The 21,100-nt window shown below is 39.7% G+C and overlaps 1 protein-coding gene across 1 annotated transcript in view; it reads right to left on the bottom strand.

Annotated features, from left to right (window-relative positions):
• LOC306772265 (uncharacterized protein) overlaps positions 1-21,100 on the bottom strand; it is a 203,972-nt gene that overhangs the window by 172,230 nt on the left and 10,642 nt on the right. Inside the window, 6 exon segments of the mRNA XM_079261679.1 lie at positions 2,859-3,058; positions 3,348-3,550; positions 3,915-4,007; positions 4,639-4,716; positions 4,790-4,885; positions 14,088-14,149. Of these exon segments, the coding sequence (XP_079117805.1) occupies positions 2,859-3,058; positions 3,348-3,550; positions 3,915-4,007; positions 4,639-4,716; positions 4,790-4,885; positions 14,088-14,149 (732 nt within the window).

Below are 21,100 nucleotides of genomic sequence, written 5' to 3'. Positions count from 1 at the left end.
GTTTTACCTGAAATATTCATACTAGATGTAAAGTTTGCAACTAAAACAGCATATCTTAGCCTGTGAGGCTTTTGTTTGTTTGTTTCTCCTTTAGGACACGTACAGATAACAACATATACAGATAATAACGCGGGTCATGCACCATCAATCAAACAGGTCCTGAGAAGGATGGGAAAAGATGAGGGAGAAACTCTTTCCTGTCCTCCTGTTTGACCTCCTCCTTCCATCTGACAGAGCTGAGTTTAACTTAAAAACATTGTTTTTCTCCTCAATATTTCACTTTGTGGTTCATCAAACACATTTGTTTTTTATTTACTGAGACAAAAGAGGACAAACTGCAGCTGGAATTAAAAATGGAAACGTGTAGAATCTAAATAGAAACAATGAATTGGTTTGCAAATCTCACAATTTCACTTTAACAACAATCAACAAGTATTTCATCAAAAATATTGAAAATATTAAACATCAGCTCAGCCTGAATTTGGTGGGAAAAACATCTCAAAGGTTTGAGAAGAGGAAAATAAAGCTGGCAGGGAAGAAAAAGCTGAAGGAAAGTTTTACAAGTAAATAATTAGATCAATCAGCAACATGACATGATTAGATTAAAAGAGGAGACTTCCAGACTCTGTCAGAAGCAGAGGTGGGAGGAGGTTCAGCAGTTTGCAGAAAACTGAGAGTTTCCTCAACACAACTGCAAACACTTCCCATTTTCATTCATCTGCAGATGAAACACTAAGGGGGTGTTCACACCGGGACAGTCTGGGGGTCACAGTGGCATTGGGCAGGAATTTCCCAAAAGTTTGGTTTGGTTTGTGTTCAACCTGCGCTGACCCGAAGCAACCAAACCTCCTGGGTGACCTCACGTCGTTACAACTGCTCGCTACGGGGCCGCGCTGCACAGAGACACACTTTCACACGTAAACATGACAGAATAAATATCATGCAGGCGGATTTTCATTTAGTGGCAGCGGGTCATGATTTTACTTTTTTGTTTCTTTTTTGTTTTGTTGTTTTCTGTTTGTTTGTTTGTTTTAAGTGATCAGGCTTCATTGTGAAGCTCTGCAGGAGTATTTCCATCTCCAGAGCTTGTACTGACCGTGAGGAACGTTCTTGTCACCATGTTCTGATTTATGGGAGCGATTCTGGACCAGAACTCAAATGAAAATGCAAGAACAAGAATGCTGTTTCATTTTCAAAACCTGCATCTTTTGGCTCATTTAAAAAAAAAAAAATCAGTGATAAATAATCCAAACTGCGTTTTCACTTTCTTCTTTAAGACTAATCATTTTGTAATTTTATTCAAATAAAAAGGATAGTCAAACTTTTTTTTTTCTTTAAACATGCCCCACAAAATTTCTATTCTGAATGTCAGATTAGCAGAAATGCTTTTTCATTTCAAGGAAATGAATAAGTATGAATCAGTATTTAAAGGTTTGCTATATAGTTGTGTTGAACATAAGACTGAATAAGGAGTAGTATCTAAATAAGCCTTGGGCTTCCTGCAGCTTCTTATCAAAGGTACACTGTTTCACAAATGGGAATTTTTTTGTTCTTGTACTGGATATGAGTTTGAGATAAATAAAAACATAAAAATAAAACCAATAACAGATCATTAAACCTGCATTTCATTTTCACCTTCATGACTGCTCATTTTATGACACTAAAAAGAAAAAGAAAAGGACATTAATTCTTCATTTTCATGACATGTTGCGAAATTCGTTTTGGATCTGCAATCCCGAGCGGCGCCGGGGTGTGACGTCATGGCCGCTGTAGTGAAATTTCCTCCACATTGTGTCTTACTGAAGGTGGTATTTTAGGTTACATGCATTCACATATATGTTACACATTATGTTATTACTTAAACATTAGGTTAATCCTTATGGGAAAATGGATTTCTAAGCCGAGGTTGGGTCGACCTGAGGTATTGGGCCCATGAGGCAGTACCAAATGACTTCTAGAGCTGGTATATTATATGTACTGCCAATATCCCAAACCCCAGAACGCTCTGGCGGTGGTTTGATGCATCAGTCACGACCTCCTCCTCTACGGTGGTCAGCTTCAAGCTGCTGCAGCAGAGATGGCTTCAATGAGTGTTTGCGTAAAAGTGCATGATGGAAGTTTGTGAGTTCATGTGCCCAGAAAAAAACAAGCATCATCAAACGAGAGCTTGAGCAGAAACACAGCAGCTGAGCACGCATGTTTATGTTTATAACATTGTTATATCTGGAATTTTATTTCAATAAACATCAACGTTGGTTCATAATTTGTCCAATTTTTTTAATTCTGGCCCACTGTTTGAGTTTCACATCCCTGCTCTAGGATGTCTAGAGAATATCTGCACAAGGGAAACTTTTTGAGTCTTAGGTAGAACTGCATCCTTCTGACCTAAATGCAGGTCAAAGCTTTCTCATGACAAGAAGTCAGCTATGCCGTTGTCTGGACCAGACGTCATTCAGCATCATGAAGTGGAAAACTGTTGTGTGTCAGTTTAATTACATTTAGAATTGGTGCTGAAAATGAGGGACATGCCCCGGCCTGAAGTGAAAAGGAAAAGCACCAGCTGGTTGTTATGAGTGTCCACGTCACTGATGGTGTGGAAGTGGATTCCTCCGTACTGGAAAGGTCATGAGCTCAATTCCAGCGTACATTTCAGAGTAAATGTGCTCCAATTTCCATCACATCTGTCGGCTTTAGATGTTGCCAAATTCAAAATCAACTCATTTTTTTTTATATAAAGTAACATTCAGCATCTAGTCTGTTTTCATAAAAACACTTCATTATGTTTTTTACATTTCAGACATCATTTGTTTGTTGTAACTGGGACTAGACGTCCTTCTGCGTTAAATGGCGTTACTCACCGTCTGGCTCCAGCAGCTGAGGGATCCGCAGCTCTTTCTCTGCAATGCGGAAGGCCTCCTCCAGGTTTTGCTTATTGCTTCTGGTTCTGGCTTTGGTCAGATCCACCAGGTCAGGCCGTAGAGCATACAGGATAGCCAGAAACACCACTCCACTCCTCCAGCTGGCCTTGAAGTCTTTTACATTTATGGAACAGCCAGCTCTAAGATGGCCAAAGAGAAAAGAAACATTACAATTCATATGACTTTTATCAACTTGGGCTGCTTTCCTGTTAGTCTACAAAGGTTTATTAAATAAATATTATAAAGGTAATATAAACCCAAACAAAGAGTCTAGAGCACCAAATGAAAAGCTGAGCTGGATTTGAGACATCATATTCTTGGCCTACAAAAGGATTGAATTTATTATTAAAAGCTTCTGAATATGATCTCAGTATGCAGTCATTCAGCGTTAACATGCCAATGTAAGAAATGCATCTTTAAAGCCCGTACTTGTGACATTGCTCTCGCACCCAGAGCAGCAGCGCCTTCTTGGCAGAAACCCTGAAACGGTTATGCAGCGGCGTTCCTTTGGGAGGGACTGGACTGCTGCTGGCCGAGCGGCCTGACAGGGTAGAGCGAGTGTCCAGACTGGCTAACGACTCCACAGACGACTGGCGGGAGTCGAAAGAGAGGCAGCTGGCCAACTCCTCGATCTGGGAAAAACAAAGAACAGTTTTTAATTAAACAGATTAGCTGTCTACATTATCATACAATTATATTTCAAAATAAAACCACAATAAAAAACAAAGACAAACATATCAAAGGGACAAAACACTGAGACAGAAAACAGTACATAGAAAATGTACACAAACATTTTTTCATCTTGTTATCTTAGTTTGGTTTAAAATAAATACATAACTGAACTTTACAAATCAATCTAAACCAGAAATGGACCGTGTTTCTTTATGCAGTGGCAATGATGAGAAAAAAAAAAACCCCAGGCAGAAACATTTAAAACATTATTCAGCTTATGTAAAGAAAAAGCATCAAGCAGGAACAAAAATTAACTGAACTCACATGATACTGAAGGATAATCATCCAAATGAGGCCCAGGATGATGGACGGTTTCCCATCCATAATGTCAGGAATGTTTATGTTGACGAGTTTGACCTGAGGACAAAACAAAACGACCGTTAGAACAAATTCAATCACAATAACTGTCATGATTTGGGTTTTTCGGTGCTTTGTTTTTGGGCTTCCTGTTTTATTTTGTAGTTTTTCCTGTTTAGTTCCTCGGTTCTTGTTTAGCTTCATTGATTTCCTGTTATTGAGTTCACCTGGGTTCATTTAGTTAATTTGTTTCACCTGTGTCTCGTTTTGTTCTGTGTATTTATACTCCTCAGTTTTCATTCCTTGTTGCTGGATCATTTGGTTGTAGTTAGTCCCTTGAGTGGCCTTTGTTGCGTGCCTTTGTTAAAATAAAGCCACTAGCATCTACATCCCTGTTCCCCTCATCTCTGCGTTTGGGTCCACATCTCCGCTGCCACCATAACAATAACAACTTTAAATACTTTGCAAAAGCTTCAATATACAAATAAATCAACTTTTTTCTTTTTTTCTTTCTTCTACAGTCTCAGGAGTTTGTAAATAATTCTAAAGTTTATTACAAGTATCAAATCATTAATATCATATATCATTAACCATTAATATCACTAATATCACTGACATCAAACAATTAGAAATTGATCATTTTCTTCTCAACGTTGGCTGAAAGAAGTTGGAAATTTGCTTCTTTATTTACCGATTTCTTCTGAAGGAAGGAGAGGGCTTTCTCGATGTTGCTCCTGTGCTGAAACATTCCCCTTCCTCTCTCCCGACTCTGAAATCAGAACTGGGTTGTCATGAATGCTGACCAGCAGCATGTTGAGGTGTGGTGCTGGGATTGTACTCACAAAGCGCTGACCACTCATCACCTCCAGCAGATCCAACAGTTTGTAACCATCACGGAAGTCTTTGAACAGGTCAGTGACCATACTCGGCGGCCTCCTCTGCCACAACACACACATACATATTTCATCACTATTTTCAGGTATTTCCTCACAGAGAAATGTATCTCAAACCTTCCTTTTTTATTCTACTGTTTGTACAATGACTGGATTTCACAATTAATTACTGTATTAACAGAATTCATGAAGATTCCTCCTTGTATCAGTTTCCAGTAAAGATACTGTCTGGATCATATCGGTAGATCATGGATCATAGACCATAGATCAACAGAAGTCGTGCATGAACAACGACAAAGTTTCACATCATCCAAGCGTTGCTGCTGGTGTTGCTTTCTCTTAGTTCCATGCGGCCGCAGAACGTCTGGAAGAGGAAGTTATTTCCTCCAAACAAGCAGATTAAGTCATAGTTGCTGGATTTTTTTCTGTGGTATTATAGAAAAAAGGTGTCATTGCTCACAGTTCCCTCCCCCGTCTGGGGTGTCTCCCACAGGGCATGGAGGGAGGGTTAGGGGTGAGGGCGAGTGTGAGAGCCCACGTTCATGTAACTCTGAGTGTAAGATTGCAGATTAGCAGGATGATGTGGGTAAAGTCTGACTCTCAACATCCCCGGTCATTATGACTAAATTTAGATTTACTACCCGACTTCAGTTGTGCTAGTCTGTTCTCTGTTGTGATTCCATGTATTAAGAACTAATTCCACTTTCATGTGTCTTATATGCAAGCTTCATGATTGGTCCAGATGTGAACTTAGGAATGTCTTTGTCTGTTGTTTCAGGCACCACATTGTGGTTCTAGGCAGATGCATGGTTGTTTTCCTGGTGTGGTCGTCAGCATCTGTGTTCTGGGGGACCTAATGACTACCTGGACCATTTCTCCACCCTTTGCACACATATTGTGAATTTGCATGATCAATCTCTCTATTAAACATTCATCAGACTATACAAAAAACTCCTCCTTTACCCACCCCTTCCATCTCCCAGGGTAGGGTAGGTGGCTGTTCATCTATCAAGCTCGGGTTCTCCACCAGAATCCTGGGAGCTTGAGGGTCCTCTTCAGTATCTTAGCTGTTCCTAGGACTGTGATTTTCTGGACGGAGATGTCTGATGTTTTACCAGGTATCTGTTGGAGCCACTTCTCCAGTGTGTTCCAATCACTATAGGTACTACTGTTGCTTTCAGCCTCCAGGCCTTCTCCAGTTCTTCCTTGAGGTCTTGGTACTTCTCCATTTTGTCATGCTCCTTCTTCCTGATATTTCCATCATTGGGGATGGATCCATCCATCACTACGGCTTTCCTCTGCTGCTTATCCATGATCACTATGTCCGCTTGGTTGGCCACCACCATTTTATCTGCCTGGATCTGGAAGTCCCAGAGGTTCTTAGCCCTCTCATTCTCCACCACCTTTGGGGGGAGTTTCCCACTGGGACTTGGGGGTCTCCAGTCCATATTCTGCACAGATGTTCCTGTACACTATGCCAGCTACTTGGTTATGGCGCTCCATGTATTCTTTGCCTGCCAGTATCTTGCACCCTGCTGTGAGGTGCTGGATTGTTTCAGGAGCTCCTTTACATAGTCTGCACCTGGGATCCTGCCTGGTATGGTAGATCTGGGCTTCGGTCGCTCTGGTGCTCAGGGCCTTCTCCTGGGCTGCCATGATTGGTGCCTCTGTGCCGTCCTTCAGTCCAGTCCTCTCCAGCCATTGATAGGACTTGTTTATGTAGGACACTTCTGTGATCTGCCGGTGGTACATCCCATGCAGGGGCTTTTCCTCCCATGATGGTTCTTCCATCTCATGTTCCTCCAGACTCCATTGTCTGAGACATTCACTAAGTGCTTCATCCCTTGGTGCCTCTTCCTGATTTATTTGTGGAGCTTGGATGTTTAATCTTGGATAGTGGTCTTGATGCTCACTCATCCCCGGCCCCCTTCTTTGTGCTTAATGTAGTGTATAGTCGCTGGACACTGGACTTGGGGTGGAACCCTCCATGCATATATATATATATATATATATATATATATATATATATATATATATATATATATATATATATATATATACATATACAAATTTTCGATATTACGATTATTTGATATTAAATATGTTCTATATAGTAGATTAACACAAAATACTTACAAATTATATAATATGGAAACAGCCAGTCAACCAAAGAGGAAAAATATCCGTAAACATTGTTTGAATGTGTCTGAGATAATTAAAGGGCCTGTACTACAAAGTTTGATTTTTTCTTTGTGGGTAACTTTACGCTTTACCCTGGTTTTCCATCCTAGGACACGGGTGGACTTCTCACTGTGGTAAAACACCATGGTAATTTATGCTGAACAGCTAACCTGCTCCGGAGTAGCTTGTGCTCTGGTTAAGACTTCAACTAGTATAAAAGCACTACCTCCTGACTAGTTAGCGGACCAGTTATCTGGTGTTGTGTGTGGACTGTGGGAGGAAAGGTTTGGAGAGAAAAGAAAAAAGATGTCCCTGATGACGTTCTTTACTTCATCAGATGGACAGAGATACATTTGTTTCCTGTGGCTGCAAACGATCTGCAATAAATTCCATCGTTTCATCCATACAACAGAGACAGTGTGAAGACCTAAAGCCTCGTCGCTGATCATTCTGAAGTATGTTTTAAACTTGTCCGCTAGCCTGTTCGCCTCCACTAGGGTTGCAGCTGAAATAATGAGGTGAAAAATAGACCCAATAGTGACACAAAGTGCAAACTGCAGAAAAATAACATAAGAATCCAAAATATCAAGGGGATCATTATATCTATAAAGCTCCTCTTGGTAAAGTAAATTTTGCCAAGCAGAACACAACATCCAGACCATCTGCTTCAACGCTGGACAAGACAGAGAAAATAAATATATTCGTCTCATGCCATCACAGTAAGGAGTTAATGTTCCAAGCCAAAACATGTTCTCAAAGCGGTGCTAAGCCAGAAAAGAATTTAGTGGAAGGTATCAGCGAAAAGAAGGACACAGTGATAGCGCTGTGCCTGAAGCATCTGTGCCTTAATAAAACTGAGTGATCAGTGTGTTGTCCGATTATACTGTCAGATGAATGAATACTGTATAATCACATGACTTTATGCATTAGCAGAGTCAGCAATATTCTGCCAGCCATTTCTCCGTGTTTGCAACCGGTCAAAGACTACAAACACCAACCTTTATGTGAGCATGCACTGATACAGATTTTTTTATTTATTCATTTTAACCTTTATTTCACCAGGAAAGTCCCATTAAGGTTAAGAACCTCTTTTTCCAGGCAATTTACATGTTACTACTTAAACCAGAGGTGTCCAGCTCCGGTCCTCGAGGGCCAGAATCCTGCAGGTTTTCTATGTATCCCTGCTCAGACACACCTGATTCAAATTAATTAGTAGTAGAGCTTAATCAGTTGTGCACGTCATTGGCTGTTTGATCCATTTAGTGGAAGCTAGATGTGTTGGAACAGGAATACATGGGAAACCTGCAGGACAGCGGCCCTCGAGGACCGACTTTGGACACCCCTGACTTAAACAGAACAAATAATTAAAAGCAATTACAACTAAAGGAGGACATCTCAAAATCTCAAAATCTCTCACTCTGGACTTAAAACTGTTCAAAGAAATAAGTTGCGACAATTTCCAGTCTCTCTGCAAAGAGTTCCACGTACACAGAGCGGAGTAGACAAAGGCCCCTTTTTCCCAGTTCTGTGCAGGCAAATTGGAAGAGCCTGCGTTCAGTTATCGAGCTGAAAACCAACTTTGTACCGCCATTAATCAGGATTACGAATCTCTGGGTAAGTCTACCCAGGTAATGGAAAGATATCCCAAGTATAATTAATCCCACTTTGTTGTGCAGGGCCAAAGGTTTGGATCAGGTGTGCTGCAATGGGGACACTTGGAAAGCCTGCAGGAACACCAGGATTGAGGATCCCTGACCGAGGTGTATTGTTTAAAGTGTTTTTCTAGACCCAAAAGGCTAATTGACATTCCATAGAGCCCTGCGATGGACTGGCGAGCTGTCCAGGGTGTACCCTGCCTTTCATCCAAAGACTTCTGGGATAGGCCCTAGGTCCCCCCCCCCCCCCCCCCCCCCCCCCCCCCCTTCATTGGATTAAGCGGTTATGATGATGAATGAATGAATGAATGAATGATATTCCATAGAAGGAATGAATGGTGTAAGGATGAGTGGTTTCCACTGTGAAACATGGGGGAGATACTGTGGTGGTGTGAGCTCCATTGCTGGGGACAATGTTGATAACTCCTTTAAAATTGAACACCAACCAGCAACATGATGTGTTCAGATAGTTTATTTTGTGTTCTCATGTTGCAAAAACATTTCCATTTTTTCACCAAGAGGGATGTTATTTGTGATTGTCACCACAGTGAGGCGCTGTTTTACAGGTCAAGGACGCACACCCGCATCTGCAAGCGCGCCTAGCGAAGTTACATTTTTCACTCCTTTTTAGTTTCCCTCTGAGAGACGATGTACATTTTTGTTATGCAAAAATAAATGAGCCACAGAGGCGAAAGAAGATCTTCGTCTCCATCATCTTTTCCTTCGGGTTCATCGCTGCTCAACAGGATGTCTCTGTTAGTTTGCTCTCAGTGAAACCATCATGATCCAAACACAAATCCATGCTCAGCAGATTAAACCCAACTTTAGAAAACATTCAGATAATTATAGCAAAACAAAACCGTGCAGACATATAATAAAAGAATAAAAACACTTTTGCTATTACTGTCATTAGCTTTATAAGCTTGCTAATCAACATGACAACTTTAGAGTCATTTTGAACTGGATTTTCCAGAAAAATCCAGGCTTTGATCAATGTGCTGGAAAATCTGCTTCAGATTGGGGGAATTCAGCCAAACGACTGAAGCCTTGTGACGTCGGATCAGAACCAATTAATCTGACTGGTGGAGCTTTCACAACAAGGCTGCTTTGACATTTCTGAGAGGAATGTCTGCACATGGGAAATGTTCACATAATAATTCTTATTTTCTGATTTTAATATTAGCATGTAACAGGCTGGGAAATTTCCCTTACTGAGATCTTTAATGTACTTCTTAAAATGGCAAACCTAAATGATTATGAGATAAGATCAACCATTCAAAGCTTTGTCGTTGGTGACGTGCACGCGTGTTTGCACTGTACATCTTCTAACCGGCCTGTTGATTCATTTTTTAGTGACAGTGTTGCAGTCACAACTAAAGGGGTGATAAATAAACAGCTTTTAAAATCCAGATAACAGAAATGTCTTTTTTTTTTCTTACTTTCATGATGCGAAATCTACAAATGTGTCAATCAATTAAATTTTACTATCAATTTTCCATAAATTTTCCTGTTTAGACCTGACCATTCATTCATTCAGTCATTCATCATCCTAACCGCTGAGTCCAGTGAAGGGTCGCACACACTCAAAAATAGAGCTACCAGCTTGTACCTAAAAAGGTACAAATGCTTGTCGCTGGGGGTGTACTCTTTTGAGAGACATTTCTGTACCCTTCAGTTCTGGTCTGTTTTTGTACCTTATCAAGTTCAAACTCACCTTATCAAGTTATGTTTTTTATGTTTTTCACAGCATTAGGCCTGGTCCATTCCACTTAGCAATATTATCTTATCTTTAATCTAGAAATAATCTTCAAAAACTCAAAATACTGACCAGACATACACTTAGTTTGCAGCATCTGACCTTCATTGTCTGGTGTAGTAAAAGACTGTTTAGTAGTACTACTGTCATCACTCAACTCTGCTCTAGTTTGTAACATTACAGCCATTAACATCACATTTTTCAATGCTGCAGGTACCCTGATGGTCAAAATGGTACAACTTTGTACTTTATGTCACTTTGAACCCTTTTTCGTTCTCTGAAGGTGTGCTTCTGGTCTCTTAAAGACCAGTATTGTACTTTTGAGAGAACATTTCTTTAAAATGTACCTATAGGTACAGAAATGTCCTTATCTTGTACCTCTATATTTGAGAGTGTGGGGAAGCTGGAGCCTATCCCAGCAGTCTTTGGGTGAAAGGCGGGGTACACCCTAGACAGCTCTCCAGTCCATCGTAGGGCTAGACCTGACCAACGATGTTAAAATGCTTTGGATTGTTGAAGTTTATCAGGGACTTTCAGAAGGTTTATTGCTGTAAAAGTGGCTTTTACAAGAATATTTCCAACATGTGATGCAAGAGTTGTTGTGAAATGTGTTGTAGGATCCACAATGATCCAGATTGTTGTTTTACGACACTGGTCAGGATATTTTTTACCCCTGCTGGGTGGATTAAGTGAGCACATTAGTACGGTGGTCGGAGGCCGTTTGCAGCTGTTGGTTTGTGTGCTCTGAACCTTGTCCTTTATGTACAAACCCCCCACCCACACACACACACACACACACACACCACCTCCTGTCATATTCATGGCTCACGTCCAACTCCTGCCGCCTCATGTCACGTTCAGTAATTCTGCCTTCATTCTTCCTTTTCCAGGTTTGTGCCCAGCTTGTATTTTACATAGGCTGCTGAGTGGTTTTCCTCTTAGTTTACTCCCTAATTCAACTTTTAGACTTGTGTAAAAAATCATTTTGCAGGTGTTAATATCTCACAGTGCTCCTTTGAGGTCTACCGACAAATTCAACTGAATTCATCTTAAAACAAAAATTATCCAAAAGTTTTTTTAAAAAAATTAACAATTAAATAACAAGAATAAATGACAAAAATGAGATTATGATTTTGCAGGATGTGTATTTAATTGAAAACTACATTAAAATATTCATAATCATCAATAAACAGGCAATGACTTTTACATTTTGTAGTCTGATACAACATGAACCCTGCTTTAGATAACATCTTGGAAATAAAAGTAGTGACCACAGTTTCTGACATCTGCTTATTACAGCAACTGAAACTGGAAGTTAGATTATTTACATGTCTTGTCATGAAAGGCATACGTTTTTTACAGCGCCCCGCATCCATCCATTAAGATCTGTTCATACAGGCCGAGGCTGTTGGGGGATATCCCATGGTGCATTGGGCTCTTACTGAATATTCATAGATACTGTTTTTCATTATTTTAGTTCATTTTTTTCTTTCTCGGCAGATAACGTAAAATTCAAACAAACTACAACTGGGATTTATGTTTCCACTGAAAACGTGTCCTACCCAGCAGAGTGGAAAGCAGGACGCGGATCTGGTTGCTGCGTTGAGCTAAAAAGCAGCCGTTCTGTGGATTTAAAGCTTCTCTTGTTTATCAAATAATATTCTCTATTTCTAAAATGGTCTATTGCTAAATTTTCATTTGAGGACTGGACCTGACAAGGGGACAAAAGAAAGGAAAGAATAAACAGAAGAGAAGGAGTGAAGGGAAGGAGATAAAGATGCACCAGATCGAACTGAACCCAGCCAACAAGCTACTAAAACTTTAAGGGAACAGAAAACCACCTGCAACATCTTAAACATAAATCTGATTATTCATTTAATTTAAATAACCCTTTCATGCATTGTGGCCGCATTGACATCTATTTACAAGCTTTTTTTGTTGCATATTCATGAATGAGGATGATATTTTTGTAAATAAACCACTTCAGTGGACGTCAGTGAGTCATCCAATACCTTTCCACTCTCTGGACAATAAATAAATACATGATATAATTAGACATAATGTAATTACACAAGTTTGCCTTTGCAATAAATAGGAATAGAGAATGATACAGATATATTTCATATATGATTTACATCATATAATTATTATTATTATATATATAATTTTATAAATATTTTACATAACAATAAAATAAATCATAAATCATGATAAATTCGAAATATAACTAATAAACAAAGAAAAATATTATTGCATGTGTCTTTGGAGATAAAATACTGTATTTTAAAAAATGTTGCAGTGTTTATTATTAAAAATTCATGCATGAAAAGGTTAATTTGGTTGATTAATTTGGTTAATTGTTAAAAGGCTAATTTTAATTAAATGTGAAAAGGAAGAACTGATTTAATTTTGGTGGTGATCCAGATCATCGTTTGGATCCATGAACTTTTTAAGGGCCTTGGCGGAGGAGTGCTTTTCTAGTTGTATATGTCTTTAGAGGTAAAATACTGCATTTAAAAAAACTGCAGTGTTTTTAGTTAATTTGTGCATGAACGGGTTAATAAGCATTCATCTGTTGAAATATTTCAAATAGTTTTTTTTTATTATTAGGGTCCGAGCCATACAAAGTATGGCAGGGCCCTATTGTTTTCCAAATGTTTATTATTCTCGTTCTTCTCGTTCTAAGCACAACTCGCTCACTTTTGACCCCTTTAGACCCCCTTAAAAGTTGCGAAACTTGGCACACACCTCACGTCCGGTGAAAATTTAGATAATTTGGGGTTTGTATGCACGCCAATGCAAAAATGACTTGACAGCGCCCCCTAGAAACGCCAAAAATGGCCTCTAGAATGGGGCAAAAAAAATTTTAGCTTGACGTAGGATGACAAAATTCGGTACACATGTCTATCACATCAAGACAAGTAAAAAAGTCATGGAAATGCCTGTTGTCATGGCAACGGGCTGTCCGCCATCTTGGCGTTTGCGGCCATTTTTTTGCCCGTTTTTGTCAATTTGGGCGCATCGCATTTGAACGAACTAGTCTGAGGGGATTCAGGCTATTGGCTCCACATTCGCCATGGAGCTTCGTGACAAGATGGAGACCAAAAGTTATTCAAATCTTTCTGATAGGAGAAAGCGTGTTACCGTGGCAACCCATGGAAAAAAGCGTTCTCGCCATGAAACACGGTTTGCTTATATCTCTGCAGAAATGCATCCGATCGGAACCAAAATTCCAATAATTCATATTTGGTAGGTCCTTAACACATTGTAATATGTATTGTGGGGGGGGCACATTTTGGGGGGGGCTCCTAGGGGCCCGATCGTCTACTTTGAGCTAGGGCTACGAAATTCGCCACACATGTGTAACAACCCAAGGCGAGTAAAAACGTGCATTGACCACCTGTTACCATGGCAACGGGGTGTCCGCCATCTTGGCATTTACGCCCATTTATCACTGTATGTGCACTGTTTTTAAACTAATTAGTGTGGGATTCGTATTATTGACTTCACATCCACCCGGAAGCTTTGTGACGAGTTCGGGTGGAGGGTTCGGCATGAGGCGAGGACCCGATGGATGCCGCTTGCGGCTTTAATTATTATTATTATTGCAAAAAGCTGTAATGGAAACGCAGCTCCTGTTTCAGACCAGTCTCACCTTTGCCAGCTGAGCATTGACCCAGTTGGTGAAAGTCCTCTTCTGAATCTGTTCTTGTTCCACTGTTGAAGAAAAGAGAAAAGTGATTAATTTCCCTTTTTATGCAGCAGTCAGGCAGCTGAATCATCTTCTACTTGAAGGTCTAAGTTTACAAAGAGAAACTGTGTTTGAGAGACTCCACACGGAAGTGATGAGGAAGCGCTCGTAGTCGTGATGCAGGTTACAGAAAGCAGCAACAAGATGCTTTTTCACTGTTCATGAAGTTGCTGCATCTCTCAGCTGTTAACTGTCTCTGTTTGTGGAGGGAAACAGTCAAAGTCCCGGCGGTGGGAAAGTGCAAAACAATGTCCCATCAAGCGAAACGCGTTTAAGAAAATGTTGATATATCGCAATATTTTGTTAGAAAAGATCGATATTTAAAGACACAGTTTTGATTTATATAAAACAACCAATCTTTACTGAGGAGGCAGATTTTTATTTCTTTGTTCATTTTGTACATAAAGTTCAGTGTTTTTATTGATTCTGCAGAGAAATGTAGATCCAGTTCTTATTCAGTATGTTGATGTAAAGCGTGCAACAGTGTTCAGTGTTAAGAAATATCACAATACTTTGTCTTGCTTACAGTATCCTGATATATCGCTATATATGTATTGGTGGCACGTATTGTGATGCATATCGTAATGCCAGATTCTTGCTATACACACACCTAAATACGTTTATATATTCGAGATTTACATCCACTGCAAAGCTTTTATAGTGGTGAATGCACATGTACATCATAGTAGCCGTGTTTACATGTAAACACAAAGCTGAAACGCTTTTACTGAAACTAGAACCTGTTTGCTTATCAGAAAAAAACAAAAGGCATGTTGCTGCTTAACTGTTTTGGTGTCATGTTTTTGTTTTCTTTACGATTGTTTATGTTTAGAATATCAAGTCCAAGTTGTAAGATCTGTGTGTTCATTCTTTTTTTATTTTTATTTTATTTTAAATGTGTCTGGAGAATAAATAATGTAATAAACAATTATTTTAAAAAAACAATAGAGAAAGAAAGAAAGGAAAAATAAAACCCTTGACCACAAAGAATGTCTTATATACATACATCTGCATACAAATACATACATGCTCGTATATCCATATATGCCCATACATGTGTACATACACATAAACACATACCTACACAGACATCTATACCCATATACATATGCAGTTCATATAGCAATATATACACACATGCATACATGACTTTGAGCATATTTACATACGTAGATATACACACTCCTACACACACATGTACTTGTACCTGTACGTACATACTGTGTGTTCATTCACTAAACAACGTTTCATTTCCACTGCTGATCATGACTTTTTATTTAAATCATTACAGTAATTTCTGTTCAACAACATGTAGATTCTACATTACAGTAGATTAAAGTTTTTATTCGTTTTTTTCATTCGATTTTATTCCCTTTTAACCCACAGGAACCCAGTGTGACATAAATGATGCAAACAGTTTCTGAGACGTTTGACTTTATGGTGATTTAATGGACACCTGAAAGCAGAAGATTACACTATAAAAAATGTAACTCAAGGGTAAATATCCCTAAACAATGTTGACACTGTTTTATTTTACATTTGTTCAAGAGAAAAATTATTTAAAAATTTAACATTCTGATCATTTTTTACTGGGTTGGGTCTTTACGGGTTAAGATGAAATTAGCCTCAGAATACTTTTGTTTTTGTCTGCCAGTTATTGATAAGGGACATTTAAGTTAATTATATTTAAAGAAAAAATGTATCTATAAATGCATACAAATCATTTGAAAGAGCCATATTATACCGTTTACTAACCAACTAGTGCCTCACATCCACCCCAGCAACTTTTAGAGTGGAAATAAGCCTCAGAATCAGAGATTTTTCTGCCATAAACTGATGGTACGACACCAGTCATTGAGTGGTTTCCTGTTGGCACTCCAGCACATTCAAGATGTGGTGAAATGGGAGATTCTCATCATGGAACAGATGACAAATCTGCAGTAACTGTGTGATGCTTCATGACAACAGAGACAAATTGCTGAGGAATGTGTCCAACACTTCGCTAAATCTATAACACCAAGATTTATCCCTGGACTTTGTGTGTCTTTGTCTGAGATTGTGCTGAAGTGTATGAGGTTTTTTCTGTCTCTTCGGACTGCATCATCTGTGACGCGGCCGGAGTTACATGACCTTTTTTCCCTCAACCCCATATTATCCTAATATATCTCTGTTCTTATCTGTTATAAGGAAGCGCCGGTAAAACTGGCTGCAGGGCCTAAGTTCAGCGTGGTTCTGTATTATTCTTTTGTCATTAATGTTCCATGTCAGTATGTCTGACCTTGGATGAGCTGGCTTGAACTTTGAATTTCCCCTCGGGGATGAATAAAGTATCTTTGATTTGATTTAAGGCAGCTCTAAAGAGAAAAGACGAGTGTCACTGGATAGACTGGACCAAGAGGATGCTGGATTTTTGTCCTTAGTAAGGTACTTTGAATTTCATCTTGGACCCCGCTTATTCCCCTTCTTTTTGTATCCGTTCTTCAAATTAATAGAATAGTTATGGGAAAGGAGAACAGGAGGAAAGACTTACCTTCGCTATGTTAGTGGGTGAAGGAGAAGCGGGAAGAAGGAAAGGGGGAAAAAGGGGGGAAAGGAATATGTTAACTATATATGAAATTCATCTAAGGTGTTTGTTTATGATTTGCTAAGGATCCTAATCAGTATTGATGATTTACTGATCTTTTTACCTGATAATTTTCTACCAGCAGCCTTTTTATGTCCAAAATGAACGTCTTGAATTCTGCACGTGTGTTACTGCGCTTGTTTCTGCTCTAAACAGCTGCTGATTCAGGCTCCAGCACCGCCACTCAGTCCAGAAAGGGCTGAGTAAAGACCTGCTCTGAGCACAGAAGAGGAACATTTTGGTCTTTAGACTGAATTTAATGCAAAGACTTTTTATTGAAAAGATGCTGTCAGAAACTCGGTCACACTGGAACATCCTGTTGGAGCTCAGACTGAAAACTCTGGGGCGTCACAGGTCTTTGGTCTTCTTAGTTATCTGAACTCGGTTTAAGACACAAGCCCTCGCAGACCCTCCGGTCCTCAGGTATCAGCCTTTTACACGCTGCTAGAGTGAGAAGCAAAACTTCCAGCGAGGCCGTTATTCATCGCTGCAGTCCCCGTCTGTGGAACGGCCTACCAGACGGCCTCGAGGCTGCAGAGACCCAGCTTTTAGTCCTTACTGGTTTTTCAGGATTATTACCTCCACCAAGGAGGTTATGTTTTTACCAGTGTTTAACTGTTTGTCTGTGTGTGTTCAGGATAACTTAAAAAGTAATGGAAAGATTTTCATGAAATCTTATGGAAATGTGAAAAGGAAGAACTGATTTAATTTTGGTGGCGATCTGGATCGTTTGGATCCAGGAACTTTTTTAAGAATTCTTTAAAGCGGCTCTATGATTCTATTTCTGGATTTCTGAGTTTTCTACAGCATTATAGTGTTGAATACTCATCAGACATATGAGCGGTGCCGTTTTTTATCACCTAAACACATGTTTGAGTTTTCCAGCACGTCTTTATATTCGGTTTCCATGGCGACGGAACCGACTGATTTTAAAGGCTACGAGTTTTTTTTTTACTTCAAAATTTCAGTGACGTCCCAGCGGAGGGACTCAGTGATTGGTCATCTTCTCTAGGTTGTGCACGTCCAAAGCCACGCCCACCTTTACTTCTCTGTATAACTACTCCCAGCGGTTGACCAATCAGACGCAGGTACGACGTAGGCGGAGCTTTCTCTGTTTGCTTGTTTCTGATGGAGGCTGATATTAGAGGATCAATACAAGATAAATGAAGGGGTTTGTGAAAAATGCTGGATTATTTTTTGTCCTGCTGGACTTGCATAATAAAATAAATTAGACTGAAATGTGCATCATGGAGTCACTTTAACATTGTGCTTGGTGGAGGTTTGCATTCTCCAAGTGCTTTTCTAGTTTATTTTTCTTATCATTATCATTCTTTTTAATTTACCTATTTATTTTTTACAATATTTTGTCACTTCATCATTTAAATATGTAAATAATTAGATACTTTAAACACCAAAGCCGTGTTTTTCATTGATACCAAAGTTTATTCATTTTGTAAAAATTCTAATGTTTACTTTTATTTTATTGTTCTTAACTTTTCTTTATTGATCTTCATTTTGTTTCATTGCCTTTGTAAACTCTGTAAATTCCTCCACGCTGGGGGATTTGCCTACTTAGTTTGCGGGATCGTTGCCATGGGGATGGCTTTTGACTGGGTGGCCCTTGCATTGCAGCCTTTTGGCTGCGGTGTGGATCAGGCCCTATCATGAATCATGGCTGTTCCAGTAGTGACACCTTCTGCGGTTATGGGTGGGTTGGCCCCTGGTGTAAAAGGTTTCCCAGAATATAATTTCTGCCAAGCCATACATCTATTTATTTCTTTATTTTTCTTTACCTGTTGATTAAAGATAATTATGTAACTTTTTGACCTTAAAACTCTGCATCCCGGATTTGTCCAATGACACATAAAAAGAAAAAAGAAAAAGAAAAAAAAAACAATGACACAGTGACATCTATCATGTGTATTTCTAGAGCTGCTACCCAGCAGCGCCCTGAGGCTGAGAGACCGACACTATACAACTTTTACATCCAGGACGTGATGAGAAATCTGATTTGAACTAATTTGATTTACATCTAATCTGAGAGAGCTGCTTGTTTATCATTGATGAACTGAGACCCTGTTTATGTCAGGTATTTTTCTTTTATTAATCTTTTCAGTATGTGGCAAAAAAGGAAGAACATCACAATGAAAAACAAAACAAAATTGAGAGCACGCAAAGACCTTAGGCGTGTGTCCATTTCCATATTTAAGTCTCAGTCACCCCTACCAGTCGTACCAAAGGTTCTAGTCCAAGAAATTCACTTTTTGCCTGTAGTTCACCTCATATGATGATTTATTAGGGTCCGAGCCATACGAAGTATGGCAGGGCCGTATTGTTTTCCAAATGTTTATTATTCTCGTTCTTCTCGTTCTAAGCACAACTCGCTCACTTTTGACCCCCTTAGACCCCCTTAAAAGTTGCGAAACTTGGCACACACCTCACGTCCGGTGAAAATTTCGATAATTTGGGGTTTGTATGCACGCCAATGCAAAAATGACTTGACAGCGCCCCCTAGAAACGCCAAAAATGGCCTCTAGAATGGGGGAAAAAAATTTTAGCTTGACGTAGGATGACAAAATTCGGTACACATGTCTATCACATCAAGACAAGTAAAAAAGTCATGGAAACGCCTGTTGTCATGGCAACGGGCTGTCCGCCATCTTGGCGTTTGCGGCCATTTTTTTGCCCGTTTTTGTCAATTTGGGCGCATCGCATTTGAACGAACTAGTCTGAGGGGATTCATGCTATTGGCTCCACATTCACCATGGAGCTTCGTGACAAGATGGGGACAAAAAGTTATTCAAATCTTTTTGATAGGAGAAAGCGTGTTACCGTGGCAACCCATGGAAAAAAGCGTTCTCGCCATGAAACACGGTTCACTCATATCTTCGCAGAAATACATCCGATCGGAACCAAAATTAAAATAATTCATGTTTGGTAGGTCCTTCACGCATTGTAATATGTATTGTGGGGGGGGCGCATTCTGCGGGGGGCCCCTAGGGGCCCGATAGTCTACTTTGACCTAGGGCTACGAAATTCGGTACACATGTATAAGTAACCAAGACGAGCAAAAAACTCTATTGAGAACCTGTTACCATGGCAACGGGGTGTCCGCCATCTTGGCGTTTATGCCCTTTTTATCACTTTAAGCACATCGCATTTGAACGAACTAGTCTGAGGGGATTCATGCTATTGGCTCCACATTCGCCATGGAGCTTCGTGACAAGATGGGGACCAAAAGTTATTCAAATCTTTCTGATAGGAGAAAGCGTGTTACCGTGGCAACCCATGGAACAAAGCGTTCTCGCCATGAAACACGGTTTGCTTATATCTCTGCAGAAATGCATCCGATCGGAACCAAAATTCCAATAATTCATATTTGGTAGGTCCTTAACGCATTGTAATATGTATTGTGGGGGGGGCACATTTTGGGGGGGGCTCCTAGGGGCCCGATCGTCTACTTTGAGCTAGGGCTACGAAATTCGCCACACATGTGTAACAACCCAAGGCGAGTAAAAACGTGCATTGACCACCTGTTACCATGGCAACAGGGTGTCCGCCATCTTGGCATTTACGCCCATTTACCACTGTATGTGCACTGTTTTTAAACTAATTAGTGTGGGATTCGTACCATTGACTTCACATCCACCCGGAAGCTTTGTGATGAGTTCGGGTGGAGGGTTCGGCATGAGGCGAGGAGCCGATGGATGCCGCTTGCGGCTTTAATATTTTTATTGTAATTTGATATAATATGTTTAATTCAGGTATGTGAGGATACAGATAGTAATAGGATGTTTTTCTTCAGCAACATGATCTATTAAGGCGTTAACCATCAGGACAAAAGCATTCCTGAAAACAAGTATTAGCGTTAACGTAACATTTTTTTTAAAGGTCAGTAGGAGGAAGTATCTGTACAGCTGCGACTCCTCTAAGACGTTTGCCAGAACAGTCAACTCTAACAAACCCTCTCTGACAGTGTTTCAATCCTGATCCTTGCAACTTCACAGCTTTAAACACAAATAAAAACAATGACTACATTGACAGATCTGTCTGTCTCATAACATCACTAAACATGATACAAAAACCAAGTTATGAAACAAAAAGCTTGTAATGCACAACTTTCACTATTCAAACAACCTAACTCCACTCAGCTCCTCCTCAGACTTGTATGTCAGGGAACAACCTCTGTAAATGTCCCAGCTGCTGACACAGCTTTTTTTTTGTTCATAGAGATTAAATCTAAACTGTTTTAAGTCAGGAAACAAAGCTTTTTACTTAAATTTGACAAACAAAT

This window comes from Telmatherina bonti, assembly GCF_933228915.1.
Source record: "Telmatherina bonti genome assembly, chromosome: 22".
In the NCBI taxonomy this organism is placed as follows: domain Eukaryota; kingdom Metazoa; phylum Chordata; class Actinopteri; order Atheriniformes; family Telmatherinidae; genus Telmatherina; species Telmatherina bonti.
This window is presented reverse-complemented; position numbering and strand designations above follow the sequence as displayed.